The 21264-nt window shown below is 46.3% G+C and overlaps 1 protein-coding gene across 4 annotated transcripts in view; it reads left to right on the forward strand.

Moving 5' to 3' along the window:
* The window catches only part of LOC119953207 (SH2 domain-containing adapter protein F-like), a 334703-nt gene that overhangs the window by 230651 nt on the left and 82788 nt on the right, over positions 1 to 21264 (forward strand). For all 4 annotated transcript variants that reach the window (XM_038777218.1, XM_038777219.1, XM_038777216.1 and 1 more), the window contains one exon: positions 6250 to 6427. In XM_038777218.1, coding sequence (XP_038633146.1) covers positions 6250 to 6427 — 178 coding nt within the window. The remainder of the gene's footprint in view (positions 1 to 6249; positions 6428 to 21264) is intronic.

The raw sequence follows: 21264 nt of genomic DNA on the forward strand, positions 1-21264 counted from the left end.
AGGAACTCATGAATGAGATTGCACACGCACGCTTCTTCATCAAATTGGATGCATCACAGGGATTTTGGTAAATCCAGCTGGAAGAGACCTTCACCTTCAACATGCCTTTTGGCAGATACTGCTACAGTCGCATGCCATTTGGCATCATCTCGGCAACAGAGATATTCCATCGCATCATGGAGCAGATGATGGAAGGCATTGAAGGGGTTTGTGTGTACATGGACAACATCATCGTATGGTCCGCAACCATATCCAACATGTGTCCAGTCTCCAGAAGGTATTTCGCCGTGTACATACCAACGGCCTAAAGTTAAGCAGGTCCAAATGTTGTTTTAGCACATCAACGCTCAAGTTCCTAGGCGACCAGATCTCACAGCATGGTGTGCACCTGGACACAGACAAAATCAAGGCCATGGAGGCGATGAACTTGTCCAGAAATTGCTGCGCTTCTTGGGTATAGTCAATTTTCTGGGCAAGTTCATTCCAAACATGGCCACACACACGACGGCCCTTCGCAACCTGGTGAAAAAGTCAACTGCCTTTGAGTGGAAGGCGGCACACCAGACAGAGTGGCTGGAGCTGAAAGCCAAGCTCACCACTGCACCAGTCCTGGCATTCTTCGACCGGAAGACAAAGGTAACCACAGATGCAAGTCAGGATGGCATCGGTGAGGTGTTGCTTCAACAAGATGACACGTCATCCTGGGCACCAGTAGCCTACGCATCAAGGTCGATGACGGCAACTGAAACCAGACATGCTCAGATTGAGAAGGAGTGCTTGGGTCTTCTCACCAGCATCCTCAAATTTCATGATTATGTCTACGGCCTGCCGACATTCACTGTTGAAACTGATCATGGGCCTCTGGTTCACATCATCCACAAGGACCTGAACAACACGATGCCTCGGTTGCAGAGAACCCTGCTTAAACTTAGGAGGTATGACTTCAACTTGGTGTACACACCTGACAAGGTGCTCATGATCGCTGATGCATTGTCCCGCTCCGTCACCTCGCCCAGTGAGCCGCTGGAGATCATCCAGCACATTGAATCGCAGGTGCAGCTATATGCTAGCACTCTCCCGGTGCCAGGTGAGAACGTAGTTTTCATCCATGATGAGACAGCCAAAGACCCCCTCTTGCAGCGGCTGGTTTAGCTCACTGGGCTAAATCGCTGGCTTTTAAAGCAGACCAAGCAGGCCAGCAGCATGGTTCGATTCCCGTACCAGCCTCCCCGAACAGGCGCCGGAATGTGGCGACTAGGGGCTTTTCACATTAACTTCATTGAAGCCTACTCGTGACAATAAGCGATTTTCATTTTCATTTCATTTCATCCACAACCTCACCAATAGCTGGCAGAAAGGGCAGTGCCCACAATTTTACAATGTGAAGGATGACCTGACGGTGATTGATGGTATCCTCCTCAAGCTGGATAGGATTGTCATTCCACTCAGTCTCCAGAGCATGGTGCTGCGCCAGATTCATGAGGGACACCTGGGCATCGAGAAGTGCAGACGCAGAGCCCGGCAAGCTGTCTACTGGCCCGGCATCAGCCAGGACATCTCGAACGTGGTCCTGAACTGTACTACCTGTCAGCGGTTCCAGCCAGCGCAGAGCAAGGAGACGCTCCAACAGCATGACATAATGACCTCTCTGTGATCCAAGGTTGGCATCGATCTCTTTCATGCGAATGGACACGACTACGCATTAATCATCCACTATTTCTCGAATTACCCTGAGGTGCTGAAGCTCACGGACCTGACCTCTCGGACCGTCATCAAAGCCTGGAAGGAGACGTTCTCAAGGCGCATGCTTTAACGGTCGAGAATGGTCAACGTTTGCCAGGTCATACAATTTCCAGCATGTCACCTCCAGTCCGCACTATCCACAGTGCAATGGAAAAGTTGAGAAAGGGGTGCACATTGTGAAACAGCTCATCTGCAAGGCCGCGGACTCTGCTTCCAACATACACCTTGCACTGCTCGCGTACAGGGCGACTCCATTGTCCACTGGCATGTCGCCGGCTCAACTGATGAACAGGGATCTGCGGACGATGCTTCCAGCTATACATCTGCCCAACCTGGATCACCTCCCGGTGCTGCAGAAGATGCAGCAGCTAAGAGACCGTCAAAAGCCGGGCTATGATGCCCATGCCACTGATCTGGCCATGCTATCCCCGGCAGACACTGTCAGGATCAAGATACCGGATGGTGGGTTTTCTGCCCTGGCTGTCATTGTTCGACAGGCCACGCCTCGCTCTTATGTTGAACGTATGGCTGATGGCTCCATCTTGCAAAGGAATCGATGGGAACTGCACAAAATTGCCTGCCCGCAACCACTTTCTCCTCCATTTCCATATGTTGAATTGCCACCTCCTGATACCTCGCCCCACGAGGCCACCAGTCAGGCTTCGATCCCGCCTGTCAAGGCGCTATCATCCCCTCCGCCACCTCTCCGGCGGTCGACCAGGATCAGACTCAAGCCTTAGAGACTGGACTTGTGAGCGTTTGTTTTGTTTGCTCTTTTCTGTTGTCCTCCATCAGTCAACGTAGACAGATTCATTCACATGTAAATACATTCACATACGCCAACAAAACATGAAAAAAGGGGAGATGTTATGATATGCAAACATAGAATCATAGAATTTACAGTGCAGAAGGAGGCCATTCGGCCCATCAAGTCTGCACCGGCTCTTGGAAAGAGCACCCTACCCAAGGTCAACACCTCCACCCTATCCCAATAACCCAGTAACCCCACCCAACACTAAGGGCAATTTTGGACACTAAGGACAATTTATCATGGCCAATCCACCTAACCTGCACATCTTTGGACTGTGGGAGGAAACCGGAGCACTCGGAGGAAACCCACACACACACGGGGAGGATGTGCAGACTCCGCACAGACAGTGACCCAAGCCAGAATCGAACCTGGGACCCTGGAGCTGTGAAGCCACTGTGCTATCCACAATACTACCGTGCTGCCCCAACATGCAGCTAATGAACAGATGGAATGGGACACGACCAATGAGCAGTCAGGACACTCAGGGGTGGTATCTCACTATAAAAGGGATGAGGCACTCACATCCCGCCTCTTTCCACAGACCAACATCTGCAGAATGAGACAGGGTGTATCCTCAGCATCACACCCCAGCACGTGGCTTAGAGCAAGACTTGTTCAGTTAGACTGAGTTACTACATTTAGATGATATGGACACGCTGGCATTGGACTGGGGTGAGCACAGTAAGAAGTCTTACAACACCAGGTTAAAGTCCAACAGGTTTGTTTCAAACACTAGCTTTCAGAGCACTGCTCCTTCCTCAGGTGAATGAAGAGATATGTTCCAGAAACATTTATATAGACAAATTCAAAGATATCAGACAATGCTTAGAATGCGAGCATTTGCAGATAATTAAGTCTTTACAGATCCAGAGATAGGGGTAACCCCAAGTTAAAGAGGTGTGAATTGTCTCAAGCCAGGACAGTTGGGAGGATTTTGCAAGCCCAGGCCAGATGGTGGGGGGTGAATGTAATGCGACATGAATCCCAGGTCCCGGTTGAGCCTGCACTCATGTGTGCGGAACTTGGCTATCAGTTTCTGCTCGGCAATTCTGCGTTGTCGCGTGTTCTGAAGACCGCCTTGGAGAACGCTTACCCGGAGATCAGAGGCTGAATGCCCTTGACTGCTGAAGTGTTCCTCGACTGGAAGGGAACATTCCTGCCTGGTGATTGTCGCGCAATGCCCGTTTATTTGTCGCAGCGTCTGCAACGACCATGATGGCATAGTGGTAACATCACTCGGCTAGCAATCTAAAGAATGCAGCTAATTCTCTGGTGACATGGTTCAACCCGTACCATGGAAGCTGGCCAGATGTCAATTCAATACATTTTTATAAAAATCTGGAATTAAAAGCTAGCTTCAGTATTGGAAACGGTGAACCTATCATCAATTGTCATTTTAAAAAACCATCTAGTTCACTGATGTCCTTTAGGGAGCGAAATCTGCTGTCTTCACCTGGTTGGACTACATGTGACTCCAGACCCAGGCCAATGGGGTTGAAGTCTTAGCTGCCCGACAAGTCACTCAGTTCAGGGGCAATTATGGACAGCAAATGCTGGTCTTGCCAACGATGCCCACAACCCATGAAAGAATTGAAAGAAAACTGCCACACATAACAACTCAGTCTTTATGGAGATAGAGGCCAGTGACAAAGAACAAGTGAACATTTACGATGTTTGGTTTTTGTGTCTTCGGGTTTTTGAAAACAAAAATCAATTCACATAATAACAATAGATTGTGTTTGTACAGAACCTTTAATGTGATAAAAAATGGCCCGAAATACTTCGTGGGGGCAGCGCACTGAACGAGAATAGATAAGTTTGGAGCAATGGCAGAACAGCAAAGGCTGTGAGGTATTTAACGGTGGAATAAGTTATCTTTAAAAGGAGATATTTAGAGAATGAGGAGGAATTATGCGTCCCACTCTCTTTACATTCACCTTGTGGACAATTGGCTGCAGGGGCTGTAAATGGCTGCCACTTGGTCCCCTTAGATTTTGCTCAGTTGCAGCAAGAATTTTTGAACATCTCTTCACCTTTAAAGCCTTCTCCTGACACTGAAAGAAGTAATTCAATAGCAGCAGCGTACCACCGTGCACTGATGCTGATGTGCAAATGTAACTGCCTTGACTCAAAATGGAAACGGGTCCAATGACGCTACCTGCTGCATATGTCGTCCACTTTTAATGAGCTCCAGTTAGCTGCTGAAGGCCGCACATACATTTCAAATTCCTTTTCAAGAGAACCATCAATAGCAGGCCTTAGCTGGCACCGAGTGTTTACTCTCTGCTGGGCAGCCCTGGGAAACAACAATGAAAATAACCAAAACTGACGGTCTGGCAATCGAAAGCTGTGAAATTAATGAAACTCGAATGTGTATATGGGCGGCATGTGGCGCAGTGGATAGCACTGGGACTGCGGCGCTGAGGACCCGGGGTCGAATCCCGGCCCTGGGTCACTGTCCATGTGAAGTTTGCACATTCTCCCCATGTCTGCGTGGGTTTCACCCCCACAACCTAAAAATATGCGGATTAGGTGGATTGGCTACACTAAATTGCCCCTAAATTTGGGGAAAAAATATAATTGGGTACTCTAAATTTTAAAAATAAACTTGAATGTGTAACAACCTTTGCTGAAAAATATAAAGAGCGAGAAACACTTGGCAGGTCAGGTATTATCTGTGGAGAGCGTAGTCAAGAGGGTTTACAGACCTTGATTAGAGAAAGTCCTAATTGTGAACTCTCAATAAGTATAACAAGGCCCTAGTTCTCTTCCACCCAATTCTTCATTTTTCTTGAGCCAGAGGTGTTACGTGATCCCGAGGTCGGACGTGATCTACATTCACCTCAGGTAGCTGACTGGCTGTTCCATCTCAGGTTTCATTCACACCCTGCCCAGTTGTGGGATCCTGACAGAGCTGGGATTCAATGCCATCCTTACCTACCACCCCTCCACGAATGCTCTTGGGAGACAAGTCGCATCTTCCATGCAGGCGAGCAAAGAGGGCCATTTAAAACATGTTACTTCCCTCTCCCATGGCGAGGTGTCGAGCCTCGCCCGTGTCTGAAACCAGGGAGCTCGCTGAGTAGAAACTCAGATAATAAGGCCTTGGAATGGGATCGAAGAAGATTTGCTGGAATCATAGATACCAGGGATTTCACTTATGTGGAGAGACAGAGGAGCTGGGATGTGTTCTTTGAGGAGAGATGGTAAAGAGAAAATTCGAGACAAGTAAACCTAAGCAGGGGAGAGGGCAGCACGGTGGCGCAGTGGATTAGCCCTGCTGCCTCACTGCGCCAAGTTCCCAGGTTCGATCCCAGCTCTGGGTCACTGTCCATGTGGAGTTTGCACATTCTCCCCGTGTTTCCATGGGTTTTGCCCCACAACCCAAAGATGTGCAGGATAGGTGGATTGGCCACTCTAAATTGCCCCTTAATTGGAAAAAATGAATTGGGTACTCTAAATTTATTTTTTTTTAAACATGAGCAGGGTTTTGTGAAGTGAGCAGGAACAATTTGTCTTACCTTAAAGGTTGATCGAAGCTCATTCAACAGTAACATTCCAAAGATATCAATCCGAAAAAGAGGAGTGGGATTAATTCAATAACTCTTTCAAAGAGCCAGCACAGGCAATGTAGGCCAAAATGCCACTCCTCTATGTTTCTATGTTTAACACGCTGCTATGTGTGTTTTTTACAGTTCAGTTTGATGGCTGCGATTGGGACCGGTCATCTCCTTCGGCTAAAGACCGACTGAGGCAACAGAAACAGCTGAGCCCATTGGCTGCAGGGTCGAAATATACCAAACCACAGACTCCAGAACACAGCTCCTCACTGCCTGAGAAGGTGGACCCTACTCTACCCCTAGAGAAACAAGTGTGAGTATGAAACCATTCAGTCTATCGGTTTCTGGCCTATTGGCCCAGGCTTCCGGCAGGGGGCCATAAGTATAAGATTGTCACTAATAAATCCAAAATCCAAAAACTGATGAGAAGCATCTGTGCCTAGAGAGTGGTCAGGTTGAAACTTGCTTACACAGGGAGTATAATGGTTGCATTTACTGAGAAGCAAGTTTAAGAGTAAGATGGGGATCGAAACCTATGCTGATAGGGTTAAATTAAGTTGAGTGGATGGGGTAGTGGAGGGGGGGTTGTGGTTGCTGCTTTTGTGGATCATAAACACCAACATGGTGGGGTGGTCAGTATTGCCTGTTTGTGTGTTGTGTAGCCTGCGTCTATTTAATGAGCCAAGCCTCTTTCACTTTAAGAAGATCCTGTACCTGTTAATGTGAATGTGACTCTTGCAGTAATAAAGATGTCATAGCAAATCCTTTTTGCATTATGCTTTAATCCCCTTTCCCCTTGGATCAGACGATAATCCCCTTTTAGTATGAGTGATCACATTGAAACATTACTTTGAACTGTTGTAAAGCTATGCATGCACAAGACCGCGCTACTAGCAGAAATCTCATCGTTCTTTCTCTGAAGGCACTTGACTTTTATTGATGTACAGTTTCATTGCTGCCTGGCACGCTCTGGCACTGCACCCATATATAGCCAACGCATTGAGTCACGGCATGCTATCTGATCACAGGGGGCCATTACTTTCACGTTTGATCTTATTCATACAACACATGCACACAAACACCTTCAAGAAGGAGTCGCTACGTTACTATGAGTAGTGGAAATGTTGGCTGATGTTTTTTACTTCTCTCAGTCGGGAGTGTGGAGGCCAATTATTAATAACATTCCTACAACCACCCCTTCTTAGCACAGCCTGGAGAATCAATCTGGCCCGTCTGCTTAGTCCCACACTTCGCAGGGAATTTGCCAACTAAACCAGATAGCGTTGAGGAATTAATGTGGCATTAATCATCCCTTCTCTTTGCTCACATGCGGCAGCATGCTCTTATTGCATTCAGCTGTTACTGGGTTCACTTTTCAGAAGGTTGTTGGTTCAAATCCTACTCTTGGGGCTGTACTTTTACCTTCCCTGCTGGCCAGTTTGAAGGCATTGGGGCACAGAAAATCTAGTGGGTGCCCTTCTAAGCTATCTGTGATTTACTGGGGGGAAGCACAGGCTAGTGTAGAATGGGAGTGGGAAACTTCCTTTCAGGGTACCTTGGGTGTCACTGTCCCAAGTTTCTCCCTTCCCCCTCCCCCCCCCGCCCCCGGGCACCTTGAACCCAACCCCTCACCCACCTCACCGAGACCCTGCACTCCGCTGGGTGACTTGGCGTGATGGGATTGCCTGCAATGCCAGCAGTGGCCACTGCTCCCACTGGCTGCTGCTGCTACAGAGCTGATGGCTAATCTGATTGGCCGACAGTTCTCTAATGTATGACTTGCTCCCGAAATAGGGACAGAAGTCTCACCCTAATGCAATTAATGCTGCTTCCATTGTTAAATTATTGTGAGGCAGCCATTGCAATCATTTTGCGGGACGCACCACAATGTTTTAACTGGGGGGTCGGTGGTGGGAGGGGGGTGCGGTGCGGTGGGAGCGGTGGTGCTGGTGGATGCAGTGGAAAGGTGGGAACAATGATACCCACAAAATTCAGCTGGGCTTGAGTGCAACAACCAAAAAAGCTGAGAGTCCAATGAGGTACTGAAAGAGTGCTGCACAGTCAGAGGTACTGTCTTTTGAATGATACATTAAACCAAGGCCGTGTCCGCTTTCTCTGGATGTAGAAATCAAGTGGCATAATTTTGAAGAAGAGCTGGGATGATACCCCAGGACAATATTCATCCCTCAATCAACAAAAAACAGATTATCTGGTCATTAACACATTGCAGTGCACACATTCGTTGCCACGGTTCTGACATTACAATCGTAACTTCAGAAGTAACTAATTAGTTGTAAAGTGCTGTAGTCAGGAAAAGTGGTACTTAAATTATCTTCATAAATCTTTTTCAATCAATTCAATGTCCATTTATATAGCACCCTTAATTTTTTTAAATATAAAATTAGACTACCCAATTCTTTTTTTTCCAATTAAGGGGCAATTTAGCATGGCCAACCCTGCTCATCTTTGGGTTGTGGGGGGTGACACCCATGCAGACATGGGGAGAATGTGCGAACTCCACACGTACTGTGACCCGGGGCCGGGATCGAACCCGGATCCTCAGCGCTGTGAGGCAGCAGTGCTAACTACTGCACAGCATGTCGCCTAAATTTAAACTAATTCTTTTTTTTTCCAATTAAGGGGCAATTCAGCGTGACCAATTCACCTACCCTGCACATCTTTGGGTTGTGGAGATTACACCCACGCAGACATGGGGAGAATGTGCAAACGCCAAATGGCCAAGGACCCGGGGCCAGGATCGAACCTGGGTCCTCAGCGCTTCGCACTGCTGCCACCGTGTCACCCTATAGCATAGTTAATCAAAACAAATATTCCACACTGCTTCGCAGTTGGCATCAGGTCAGAACAGAGGAACAGCAAGGCTTTCGGCGAGCAGACTAAAAACAGCTCAGTTTCTCAGGTGGCTTTCGAAGGCGACCAAAGATGTGTCAGGGCAGGGATTGAGGAGGATGTTCCAGAGTGTATATGTAAGATATTTGAAAGCTCTGCTATTGATGATAGACCAGAGGGGGAGACAGACACAGAAAATCTGAGTTGGAAGACAAAGAGTTTAAGGAGGGGCATGTGAAGCAGAAATAATGAACGAAATGAAATTATTGGACTATGAACATGACATTAGAAGTCCCAGGACCTAAATGATATCAAAATCATAGAATCATGGAATTCCTACAGTGCAGAAGGAGGCCATTCGGCCCATCAAGACTGCACTGACCCTCCGAAGAAACACCCCACCCAGACCCACTCCCAAGCCATATCCTGGAACGCCACCTACCCGTTGGATACTCCAAGGCAATTTAGCATGGCCAGTCCACCTAACCCGCACATCTTTGAACTGTGGGAAGAGACCGGAGAACCCGGAGGAAACCCACGCATAGCGTGTTAAATGATAAGGAAGGGCCAGTAAAGCCTGATTTCATTGAAAAGATTAAGTCGTTTTTGTTTGTTCAAAGAATGTAGGTGATGCAAAACAAGGTCACATTTGCTGATCATCTTTAGTTGCCTTGAATGCATCGACAGTCAGTCAGTTTCTGTGCACTGAAGTCACATACAGACAGGATCAGGGAGGGGTGGCCAGAGTCCTTCTTCTGGGATGTATTTCAATGTGGGTTTTTTTACATTTGTTCAGGGGCCGTGGACCTCACTGGCGAGGCCAGCATTTATTGCCCATTCCTAATTGCCCTTTAGAAGGTGGGTGGTTGTTGATAGTGGGAGTTTCAGCAATGGTAGTACCACTGAATGTCAAGGGGAGATGATTGAAATCTCTTGAGTTCGTAACGGTCAATGCCTAGCACTTGTGTGGTGCCAATGTTACTTTGAGATTTTGTAGAATCAATGAAAATAAATTACAACCAAAGATACTGAAATCTAAATGATTCAGGGGCCACCTGAGAATACAAGTAGGGAAAATAATGATTTAGATTTGACGTAATCAGACACTCCAACTGATTTTAATTGATGCATAGCAAGTGTTTATGTGCTCCACAGAAATTAATTCAAAGTAATTTTAGAAAACATGTCTTCATTAAATGAGCTTCCAGACAGAGTAACCCACTATTATAGCAATTTGGGAAGCAAAATTCAAGAGTGATAAGATTGTTGCACTGTATCTGTAACACAATGTCAACGTATAGATAAGAGTGAAGAAAGAAAGCTATTAACTTGGGACAGTGATCCAGGATTTGAGGACAACAGTACAGACCTAGTAAATTGTGAGCAAGATTAGAAACTTTAAAAAAAAATGATAGTGTAGTGATGATAATAAATAAACCACCAGTTGATTTGAATTCCCTACAGTGTCAAGCATTGTAAGTGAAGTGTATCCATGCATAACATTTCTATAACATTCCTCTGACGGGAATATTTTGCAGCTGCTTTACAATGGGTTTGAAGTGGACACCAAGACCCAATTTGTTTGAAGTCATGTAGACTCTCCGCCTTACCCAAAAAGGTGTTGGGACTCCAGATCCGTAAGTCCGTCCCCATTTCAGAGCAATCCTATTTTTCTGCCAACATGGGAAAATGGGGGGATGTGATTCATACATGGGGAAAATCTGAGCCCAGCAGTGCTATTTGGACTCAGTGCTGAGTTCAAACAAACCCCATTTTTGCTGGAGCTACGTCCACTTCTTGTACAATTTTAAGAGCATATGCAAATGTACATAAAAGGTGAATAAGGTCTGTGGAACTGTCAAACTTTCAAATTTTTAAATATCCTGGCCGTTAAATTTTGAAAAATGAGCGTGCTGTATTTCTATGCTCCAAAAAAAATTGGTACTTCACATTTCAAACGCTGTTTGTTGACATAAGTTTGAGGGCTATCATTATAGTGTTATTAGTGTTTTACTGCTTCTTCAATTTATCATTAGCACAGTAACCGTGGGTTAGGTGGATTGGCCAGGCTAAATTGCCCTTAGTGTCCTAAAAAAAAATAAGGTTAATGGGGGTTGTTGGGTTACTGGTATAGGGTGGATATGTGGGCTTGAGTAGGGTGATCATTGCTCGGCACAACATCGAGGGCCGAAGGGCCTGTTCTGTGCTGTACTGTTCTATGTTCTATGTTCACTGTTTAATTGACATTTCTAAGGGGTTTTTAAGGAATTGGATGTCTGACGTAGGGCTATGAATACAAATGTTTGTTTTGATTAGGGAGTAAGTACTTGAAGGGAGTTAAATGTATTGGATGGGCTTTTATCAATGAGAGTTCTTTTTATATAGCGAATTCTGAAATAGATATTTAGAACTTTATTTCATTTAATCTCAGTTTGGCTTCTGAAGTCTGCCCATGGTGTTGCAGACATGAGATACATGGAGGATGTAAACATAAAGTGTGATGGTGGGGTGGGGCATTGGTTGGTATGTTTTAACACTATGGCATAGGGGCTATAAGGGACGATGAATACATATAGAAGGGTTTAGGTTGGCATGGAGGTTATGAGGGGCTGGGAGGTGGTGGGACATGAGTTGGCATGGATGGGGCATGCGTTGTGGTGGGTATGTGAGAGGTGGGTACTGGATGGCCTATTTGGGTTTTTTTTACTGCCACTGGGACAAAGTCTCAGAGCGCTGAAGTGGGCCTTTTAAACAGCCCTTCTTGGGACTCAACAGTGCCTGCAGCTCCCATCACACTGCTTTGGGATGGGCCTAACTCTAGAACACACACACCCTCCCTCCCCACCAACTCCAGAATGAATATCCGGTTATTTAGGGCTGTTCTTCCTGAGGCAGGTGCGCCAAACAGGGAATTTTCTTGGCTCGACGCACCCACCTCAGGAACAAACCTCCCAGCCTAAGTAGGGGAATATATGAAGGAAAACTGGAGACTAAGTCAAGAAGAAGGATATTTAGAATAATTTTAAAGACAGATAGGTAGGAACAGGAAGAGACTGTTCTGTACCTCCAGCCTGCTCCACCGTTCAACTAGATCATGTTTGATCCATACCTAAACTAATTTACCCGCCCTCTCTCGACATCCCTCAATACCCTTAGCTAATAAAAATCTTAACAAACACGGCTTTGAAAACTCCAGTTGTCCCAGCACCTTAAGCATCTTAGGGTAGACAGTTCCATATTTTCAATCCCCTTTGTGTGAAGATGTGCTTCCTGATTTCCCTCCTAAATGGCTTCGTTCTAATCTTAAGATTCATGTCCAATTAATTGATTGCCACACCAGATGTAATAGTTTTCCTGTCTCTACCCTTTAGAATCCATTTGTACCTTGCTCAAGTTCCCATGAGTGTTGGCTGTATATATAACTGCGGTGGGCTTCACAGTCAAACAGACTCCTTTTTTTTGCTTAGCTTCGGCACATATACTCTGTTTAACAGGATGACAAGAAAGGGTGGGGTTCTTGGCTGACACATTACCGCCTGCATTTAGGGTTATTGAGACCATTTGCATTATCGCTGCTGACATCCTATTTGAGATCAGCTAATTGAGCATAAGGCAACGAAAACCTGGGAAATACAGGTATTGACTTGAACACTGCTTTAAAAGGAATGTGAGGGGGTAGATTTAAGTAGTGCCTCATTAGGTCTCTCAGTAATGCCTCACTTTGAGGGAGAACGTCAGTTTTACAGGCAAAGCCCTGCAACTATTTTGTGCAAACAATAATGAAATTCATGGCCACATAAACTGGTTCTCTGTGGTTACTTGTAGGAGGGATATTAATCTCTTCAAAACAACCATAGGATCTGTCACATCCAACTGAACACCTGACATGTCACCTGAAAGGCAATGCCTCTGACAGTGCTCAAGTCTCGGACTGAGGTTCAAACTGCCAACTTCCTGACAGCGAAGCAGCAGTGCTGCCGACTGAGCCAGGTTGTGCTTGTCAGCTACTTTGTTTGGGCGCTTGTTCCACATGAAGAATTGTCAGTTTGCCAGCCTAATATCCCATGTTCGTTGTGTACTTTAATAAGGATGTGAAGAACTGACAAATGATTCGGACTCCACTGCTCCCCTCCCTCTTAAATAGAACTACTGCTGTGTAACTATGTAAATCAAAACTAGATCATGCGTGATCCATACCTAAACTGATTTACCCGCCCTCTCTCGACATCCCTCAATACCCTCAGCTAATAAAAATCTTAACAAACACGGTTTTGAAAACTCCAGTTGTCCCAGCACCTGAAGCATCTTAGGGTAGACAGTTCCATATTTTCATTACCCTTTGTGTGAAGACGTGCTACCTGATTTCCCTCCTAAATGGCCTCGTTCTAATCTTAAAATTCATGTCCCCATGTTCTTGATTGCTACGCCAGATGTAATAGTTTTTCTGTCTCTACCTTTTCAAATCCTTTGTAACATTTTTAATAGTTTGTGTTTGGGAAATAATTGAAGTGGGCCAAGGAAGGATGGGACTGTAAGTATGATATCTGTACTTACCGCATTTGGCTTGTCTTGGAATGTAGCTGAAAGTACAGAATGAGGTCAAGTGACTAACAATTATCTGTTCTTTAAAATTTAAAATTTTGACCTTAAAAGTCTGCACAATGGGGCTATATGGTTGTTAGTGAAGGTTAAGGCATGGTGTCGTAAATTATTCATTATGGTAAGTAACAGCATTTTATTTAAAAAACGTAGCAAAATACATATGTATGTTTGTCAAGTGGGAAAAAAAGTGCCGTCCTTGGACATTTTAAATGCACTGTTTCCCCTTGGATAGAGGGGCAGGGATTATCTGTCTGCCGATGCTCAATGACAATTTCTCTCAATTTATTCGAGAATACAGCCTCGCAGGCATCAGGCATCCATTTGTACCTTGCCCAAGTTCCCATGAGTGTTGACTGTCAACTGCGGTGGGCTTCACAGTCAAACACACTGCTTTTTTTGCTTAGCTTTAGCACATGTACTCTCTTTAACAGGATGACAAGAAAGGGTGGTGTCCTTGGCTGACATATTACCTCCCGCACTTAGGGTTATTGAGATCATTTGCATTATCGCTGCTGACATCCTTTTTGAGATCAGCTAATTGAGCATAAGGCAAAGAAAACCTGGGAGATACAGGTATTGACTTGAACACTGCCTTAAAAGGAATGTGAGGAGGTAGATTTAAGTAGTGCCTCATTAGGTCTCTCAGTAATGCCTCACTTTAAGAGAGAACGTCAGTTTTACAGGCAAAGACCAACAGCTATTTTGTGCAAACAATAATGAAATTCGTGGCCACATAAACTGGTTCTCTGTGGTTACTTGTAGGAGGGATATTAATTTCTTCAAAACAACCATGGGATCTTTCACATCCAACTGAGCACCTGACATGTCACCTGAAAGGCAATGCCTCTGATAGTGCTCAAGTCTCGGACTGAGGTTCAAACTGCCAACTTCCTGACAGCGAAGCAGCAGTGCTGCCGACTGAGCCAGGTTGTGCTTGTCAGCTACTTTGTTTGGGCGCTTGTTCCACGTGAAGAATTGTCAGTTTGCCAGCCTAATATCCCATGTTCGTTGTGTACTTTAATGACGATGTGAAGAACTGCCAAATGATTCGGACTCCACTGCTCCCCTCCCTCTCAAATAGAACTACTGCTGTGTAACTATGTAAATCAAAACTGATTGCATCATTATAAAACCAACCCGATCACGCAAGGCACACAGTGCCTGCCTGGATTCCTTAGCAACGCACATCTGGCAGAGTGAGCCGAACATAACACTGGGCACTGCTGCTGATATGGATGGTCTTTCTAAGCCTCCATTTAATGATGACGACTGCCAGAGATTTTTATGTGTTGAGGCAGCTAAATAACAAACAGAATTTTTTTTCAAAACTCTCCGCCAACGCTTGCAATTATTTCTAACTTCTCTTTTCCACTCCCGACAGAGCTGTCTCACCATGAGGACATATTTCTCAAATGTGATTGATGCCGATGGGTTTATATGACATAGGATTCCTGTTAAAAACTAGCTGCAATAATATGCCTGTTCTTTATTCTCCACTTACACCATCCCTTAGAAATGCCTCTACAGGGGGGTCAGCACGGTGGAGCAGTGGTTAGCACTGCTGCCTCATGGCGCCGAGGTCCCAGGTTCGATCCCGGCTCTGGGTCACTGTCCGTGTGGAGTTTGCATATACTCCCCGTGTTTGCTTGGGTTTCACCCCCACAACCCAAAGATGTGCAGGGTGGTAGATTGGCCACACTAAATTGCCCCTTAACTGGAAAAAATGAGTTGGGTACTCTAAATTTATTTAAAAAAAGAAATGCCTCTACAGTGTTCTACACACATACACATTCTCCTCCAATATCCGCCTTCAATCAGTCAAGATAGCAGTGTGGATAGAGGAGAAAATCGGAGGTGGGGGGGCCTAATCTCTGGCTCTCCACAGCAAATTAAACCTCCCTCACGTGTTAACCAAAAAAGGAAATATCTGCGGATTGCAGGTTCAGCTTTATAGCTCCTCCCCAGGGCCTTCTGTTAAACCTGTTAGGACCAGGGAAGTGGCTCATCAGATACCACTTTTCCCTCGATTTCACTTGTTTGAATGACTAAGTGTGTCAGCCATGGTTCAGTTAGTAGCTCTCTCTCCTCTGAGTTGCAAGGTCCCAGGTTCAAGTTCCCACTCCAGGACTTGAACACAAGATGAAGGCTGATATTCTAGTGCAGTTCTGAGGAAGTGCTGTACCATCGGAGGTGCCACCTTGGGTGACTACCTGTGCGGTGTTTTCACATTCTCCCCGTGTCTGCGTGGTTTTCCTCCGGGTGTTCTGGTTTCCTTCCACAGTCCAAAGATGTGAAGGTTAGGTGGATTGGCTACGCCAAATTGCCCCTTAGTGTCCAAAGATCTGTAAATTAGGTTACGGGAATAGGGTGGGGAAGTGGGCCTGGGTAGGGTGCTCTTTCAGAGGGTCGGTGCAAACCTGATGGGCCAAATGGCCTCCTTCTGCACTGTAGGGATTCTATTCTATGATATGGAAGATGAGCCAGGCAGTAATCCCTGGCGTTCTGGCCAATATTTGTCCCTTAATCAACATAACAAAAGAAAAGATTACCTGGTCAATTATTGCATTGCTGTCTGTGGGAGTTGGAGGTTCACAAATTGGCTGCCTCCTTTCCTGTATTACGTCAGTGCTTTAAAAGTACTTCATCAGGTGTAGAGTGCTTTGAGACAGCCAGCAGTTGTGAAAAGTGCAAAATGAATGCAAATCTTTCCTTTTTCCTTTTGGGGCCATCAGTGAAATCATTCTTCGAGCCCTTGGGACATTATGCCGTTTGCTTTCCACCTCGTTTTGGTGCTGCAGCAACATTTTGATCTCCCAATGTCTCTGGCTTCTCATGACAGCCCCCCTACTGGGGGCACACAATGAATACCTAATGAGCCTTGACCCAAGGAACTTGTCCAGGGTCATAAGAGGAATGGCAGGAAAAGAAAGATTCTGTCCAGTGAACTGTTTGGATTGTTGGAGGAAAATATATCAACCATTTTGCAGTGAGCAAAGTGCCGCAAACATCTGTGCAATTAATAGCCAGTTCATCTCTTTTCTTTTCTTTGACATGGTGTTTGAGGGAGAAATGTTGGCTACACTGGGAAAATCATGCCATGGGATGTTTAACATCCAATTGATCTTCCAACACTTGCTGTCCGCAGGGCTGGTGTCCACCTGAGTTTTCACTACAGGAAAGCAGCAGTTACAGACGGGTGAGGCATGTCCAGCATAGCTAGATCCCACAGGGAGCAATAACATGCATGGCTGGCTAATATGTTCATGCTGTTGTTTGAGAGAAGTGTGTTCTCTAGGAGAGCTGTGGTATTGTAGTATGGGATCTTCCATCTCCACCTCCGCAGATACAATAATAATCTGCACCTGTGTCAAATATCATTATTGAAACAGAGCCTCCTTGAACACAATGCTATTCCTCCTCAACTACCTCCCATGTCTTTATGGTCCTGTTAAGGCGAGAAAGTGGAGTTGAGGATTATCATATCAGATTAGTCATGATCTCACTGATTGGTGGAGCAGACTCGATGGGCGTACTTCTGCTCCAACATCGTATGTCTTATGGTCTTCCCTAGTCTGCCTCATCCCAAAGGGACCAATGGAATAGATTCCAATCATAGCTTTTAGCGTGTTTTACAATCTATGATGCAGGTATTGTGTCTGCGTGGGTCTCACCCCCACAACCCAAAGATGTTCAGGATAGGTGGATTGGCCATGCTAAATTGCCCGTTAGTTGGGAAAAACATAATTGGGTACTTTAAACTTACAATAAAAATAATGCAGGTATGATCGGTAGTGACAGTACATGGTGCGTGCTCAACTTCTGTACTTTTAATCAAAAGAAGGAAAGAAAGAAGAACTTTTGGAACGCCGACATTGTTGTAATGCAGGAAATGCAGTAAATTTGTGCATAGTGAGATCCCATAAACAGCAAGACGATAACCGGGCGGAAAAATTGAGCTGGATGTCTCTCAGGTCTCTGGGTCTAGAGATAGAGGTGACCTTCACTTAGTTAGTTAATAGGTAGCCCTGTATTGACAGGTAATGCAGGGACTGATGCAGTGACTACCTGGTCTCTGTGTGATAACATGTTTGCAGTTGTTTAAACAGAGCAGTCAGATGAAATACGTCAGGCTTTGTCCTCACATGCACAGCATCAGTTGGACTAGCTCCTACAGTGTCTCAATGTGATGATAGACACCGAGGCAGTTTGGAAGCTGTTGGAGCCCTGTCTGATCTAGTTGCTCCCACATGATGAAGCTTGGAGCCTGAGGTCCATAAAGTCCCAGTCACGGTGTCTATCAAAAAAGCCATGACTAAACTGGGTCCTCAACACAGGTGATGCCCAATGCAACGAGCATGGAAGAGACTGCGGTCTCCTTGGTGGTCTACACATTGCTCAGATGGTCATGCAGGCTGACAATGAACTCTATCATTAAAACCCACAAGCACTTCTGATCACTCAATCAAACAGCTGATTCCGAATAACCAGAGTGCGTTTGTGGATGGATCTCGTCAACTCCAAGGGATGGGGATTTCCTGGTGATTCCTGCCAACGGGATCTTCCAGTCCCACTGATTTTTAAAAAAAATTTAGAATACCCAATTCATTTTCCTAATTAAGGGGCAATTTAGCGTGGCTAATTCACTTATCCTGCACAGCTTTGTGTTGTGGGGATGTAACTCACGCAAACACGGGGAGAATGTGCAAACTCCACACAGACAGTGACCCAGAGCCGGGATCGAACCTGGGACCTCGGCCACCGTGCTGCCCTTCCAGTCCCACTGATGCCGAGCTCCCAGCAGCGGAGGATGCGAACAATGGGGAACCCTATTGACAGCGGCAGGGCCGCCACTGATCAATGACGAGCCACATCTGCCACCGCAAAGCATGTCATATGAGGAGCTGGGGGTGGCGGAGGAGGGGGGATATCCCACCGCTCCTGCTTCAGGAGTAGCTTTGTGCTACTCCATCTCGCAGTCTGCAGCTGTTTCTAATCCTCTACCATTGTTACCCACTGGCGCCCTGCCCTTTACCAAGTGCTTCTTCCTGAAACTCAATAACTCAGTCCCCTAGAGTGGGTGTATATCTGGGCTGGCGCTTGGCACTGTAAGAGTGAGTGGTACTGGCACAGTGAGGTGTGTGCAGTGAAGCGTACATTGCCCTCTGATGGCACCTCCTAATGGGGACTGATAAGATCAGAAAAACATAAATGTCACAATGCTCTGAGCAAGACATCAATTTAAACACAGTTTCTTGGGGAAGATATTGTTTGTTGTGCTGCTGTAGGCCACTGTATGCCTGTTTCAATAGATAAATGAGTGAACAAATCAGTGACAAAAAAGATAAAGAACAAAGCATGGGACTAGCCCTGAGCTGGGCAATGGCCTTTGAATTCCTTAGTCCCAACTCCCATTATATTCAGTTGCCCCCAGACAAGTAATGGGTGAAGCTCTCCCCTCATAGTATATGTCTTGCTTTGCCCTCTCCTATCTGTGGTTACTTGTGCTTGGCATGTGCATTTTTCTCCTGCAAGTAGATAGGGAAAGGAAAGTGGAGGGACATAAAACATTGGTGCTAACCACAAATGCAAGCCAGCACCTACCTTATGCTCACCTATGAGAATGAGGCTAGCATACCACACATCACAGGTAATGGACCAATCACCACAATACTTCACTTCCATATGACAGGAAAAGCTTGTAATGGGATGTCTAATGTCTAGTTTGGTTATCCATTCAATGGCCCCCAGAGATATGGAGTGGCAACCTGAGGTGCCTCTCAAAGTAGATCAGCACAATAAAAGTGGCTAACACAAACAGGGTTAACCCTTGCATTGGAAAGCAAATGAGTGGTTGCCGGAATCATAGAATACCTACAGTGCAGAAGGAGGCCCATCGAGTCTGCGTTGACCTTCTGAAGGAGCACCCTACCCAGGCCCACTCCCCTACCCTATCCCTGTAACCCCACCTAACCTTTGGGCACTTAGGGGCAAATAGCATGGCCAATCCACCTAACCTAACATTTTTGGACTATGGGAAGAAACCAAGCACCCAGAGGAAACGCAGGCAGACACAGGGAGAATGTGCAGACTCCACCAATCGTGGCACCGCGCATGCGCAGGTTCGTGCCGTCTGCGCGCTGATGTCATCCGCGCATGCGTGGGTTGGAACCGGCAACCCGCGCATGTGCGGATGACATCAGAGATGCCCCGTTCGGGCGTTATTTCCGGCGCGACAATGTCGCGGCCGGGAACGATGGGGGCCCGCTCCTAGCCCCCTGGGTGGGGGTGGATTAGGTGCGGGGAGCGGGCCCCGAGGCCGTCATGAACCTCGGCCGAGTCCACGACGGCCTCCACAATTTTGGGACCCAGCGGAGAATTCCGCCCAAAATCTTTGGCTGCCCAATAACTACAGTCAAAGGTTTGTAAATTTATGCACAATTCATTTTTATTAATAACAGCAACTACACTCACCTGATGAAGGAGCTGAGCTCCAAAAGCTAGTGATTCGAAACAAAACTGTTGGACTTTAACCTGCTGTTGTAAGACTTCTCAGTGTGCCCACCCCAGTCCAACGCCAGCATCTCCACATCATGGCTACAATTAAATAGGCAGCGAATACAACTGGTTAACTATTATCTAATTCCTAACCTCCCCCTGTAGCCCACCCCACCCTCTGTACACACACAAGACAAACAAACACAGAGGGGCGGGAAAAAAAAAATGAAACGTAAAGGAATGAAAGTGTCTGTTTCAGATGGATGTCTTCCTGTATACCTTTCTTCAGTCTAGGCCCCCAGTTGGATGAGGTCTTTGCTTTCATGTAATGGTTTTCACTGAAGATTCATCAGGATCTCAAGGCTTCTCTGCAGGTTCAGGAACCAGCAGGCAAGAAACCTTTTTTGAGAAAGAGAGAGAGAGAGCAACGCACAGCTTCTTCTCTCAACCCCACAACCCAAAAGATGTGCACACTAGGTGGATTGGCCACGCTAAATTGCCCCTTAATTGGAAAAAAAATGAATTGGGTACTCTAAATTAAAAAAAAAAGATAATGCCCTCCATACCAGGCAGCATCCTGGTAACCCTCTTCTGTACCGTCTGCAGAACATCCACATCCTTCTGGTAGTGTGCCAACCAGAATTGAATACAACGTTCGCGATTCTACGGCCTTGTTACACTCTCAAGCGAAACAAGGCTTGTGAACAGCAGAAAAGGCCAAAACGAGAACCGCGTCAGGTGGCAACAGTTTGCAATGCAATCGGCGAACTCCCGTAGGCAAAATTGAGATCTCGGCAAAGCGTGACACAAAGCCAATTATAACCACTTAAGCCCCATTTCCATACAATTAACGAGAGCCACCCTATATCCAACGGCCTCCTGTCATTCAGCGGCCTCCCCAGCGAGTGGTCATGCTGGCAGTGATTAGTACTCCTTTTGAAAACCTTGAACCTGATGGGAGGGCTTCTAAGGGGCGCAGAGGAGGTGAGTAGCCATCTTTGCTCACAGCAAAGAACCCAAGGATGCTGGGCTTGCCACCCCAGTGCTCGTCGGGGGAGACCCTCGGCTGGGAGTTGGGGACCCTCCGTTGGGGTGGGCCGTCATGGGAGTGTGGAGGGTGCGCTGGCGGGGGGGGGGGCAACTGCTTGCGGCACCACCATGCCGACACCTAGATCGTGTATACTTGTCCATGGGGCAACTCTT

The sequence above is a fragment of the Scyliorhinus canicula genome, chromosome 18 (genome assembly GCF_902713615.1).
Source record: "Scyliorhinus canicula chromosome 18, sScyCan1.1, whole genome shotgun sequence".
Classification (NCBI taxonomy): Eukaryota; Metazoa; Chordata; class Chondrichthyes; order Carcharhiniformes; family Scyliorhinidae; genus Scyliorhinus; species Scyliorhinus canicula.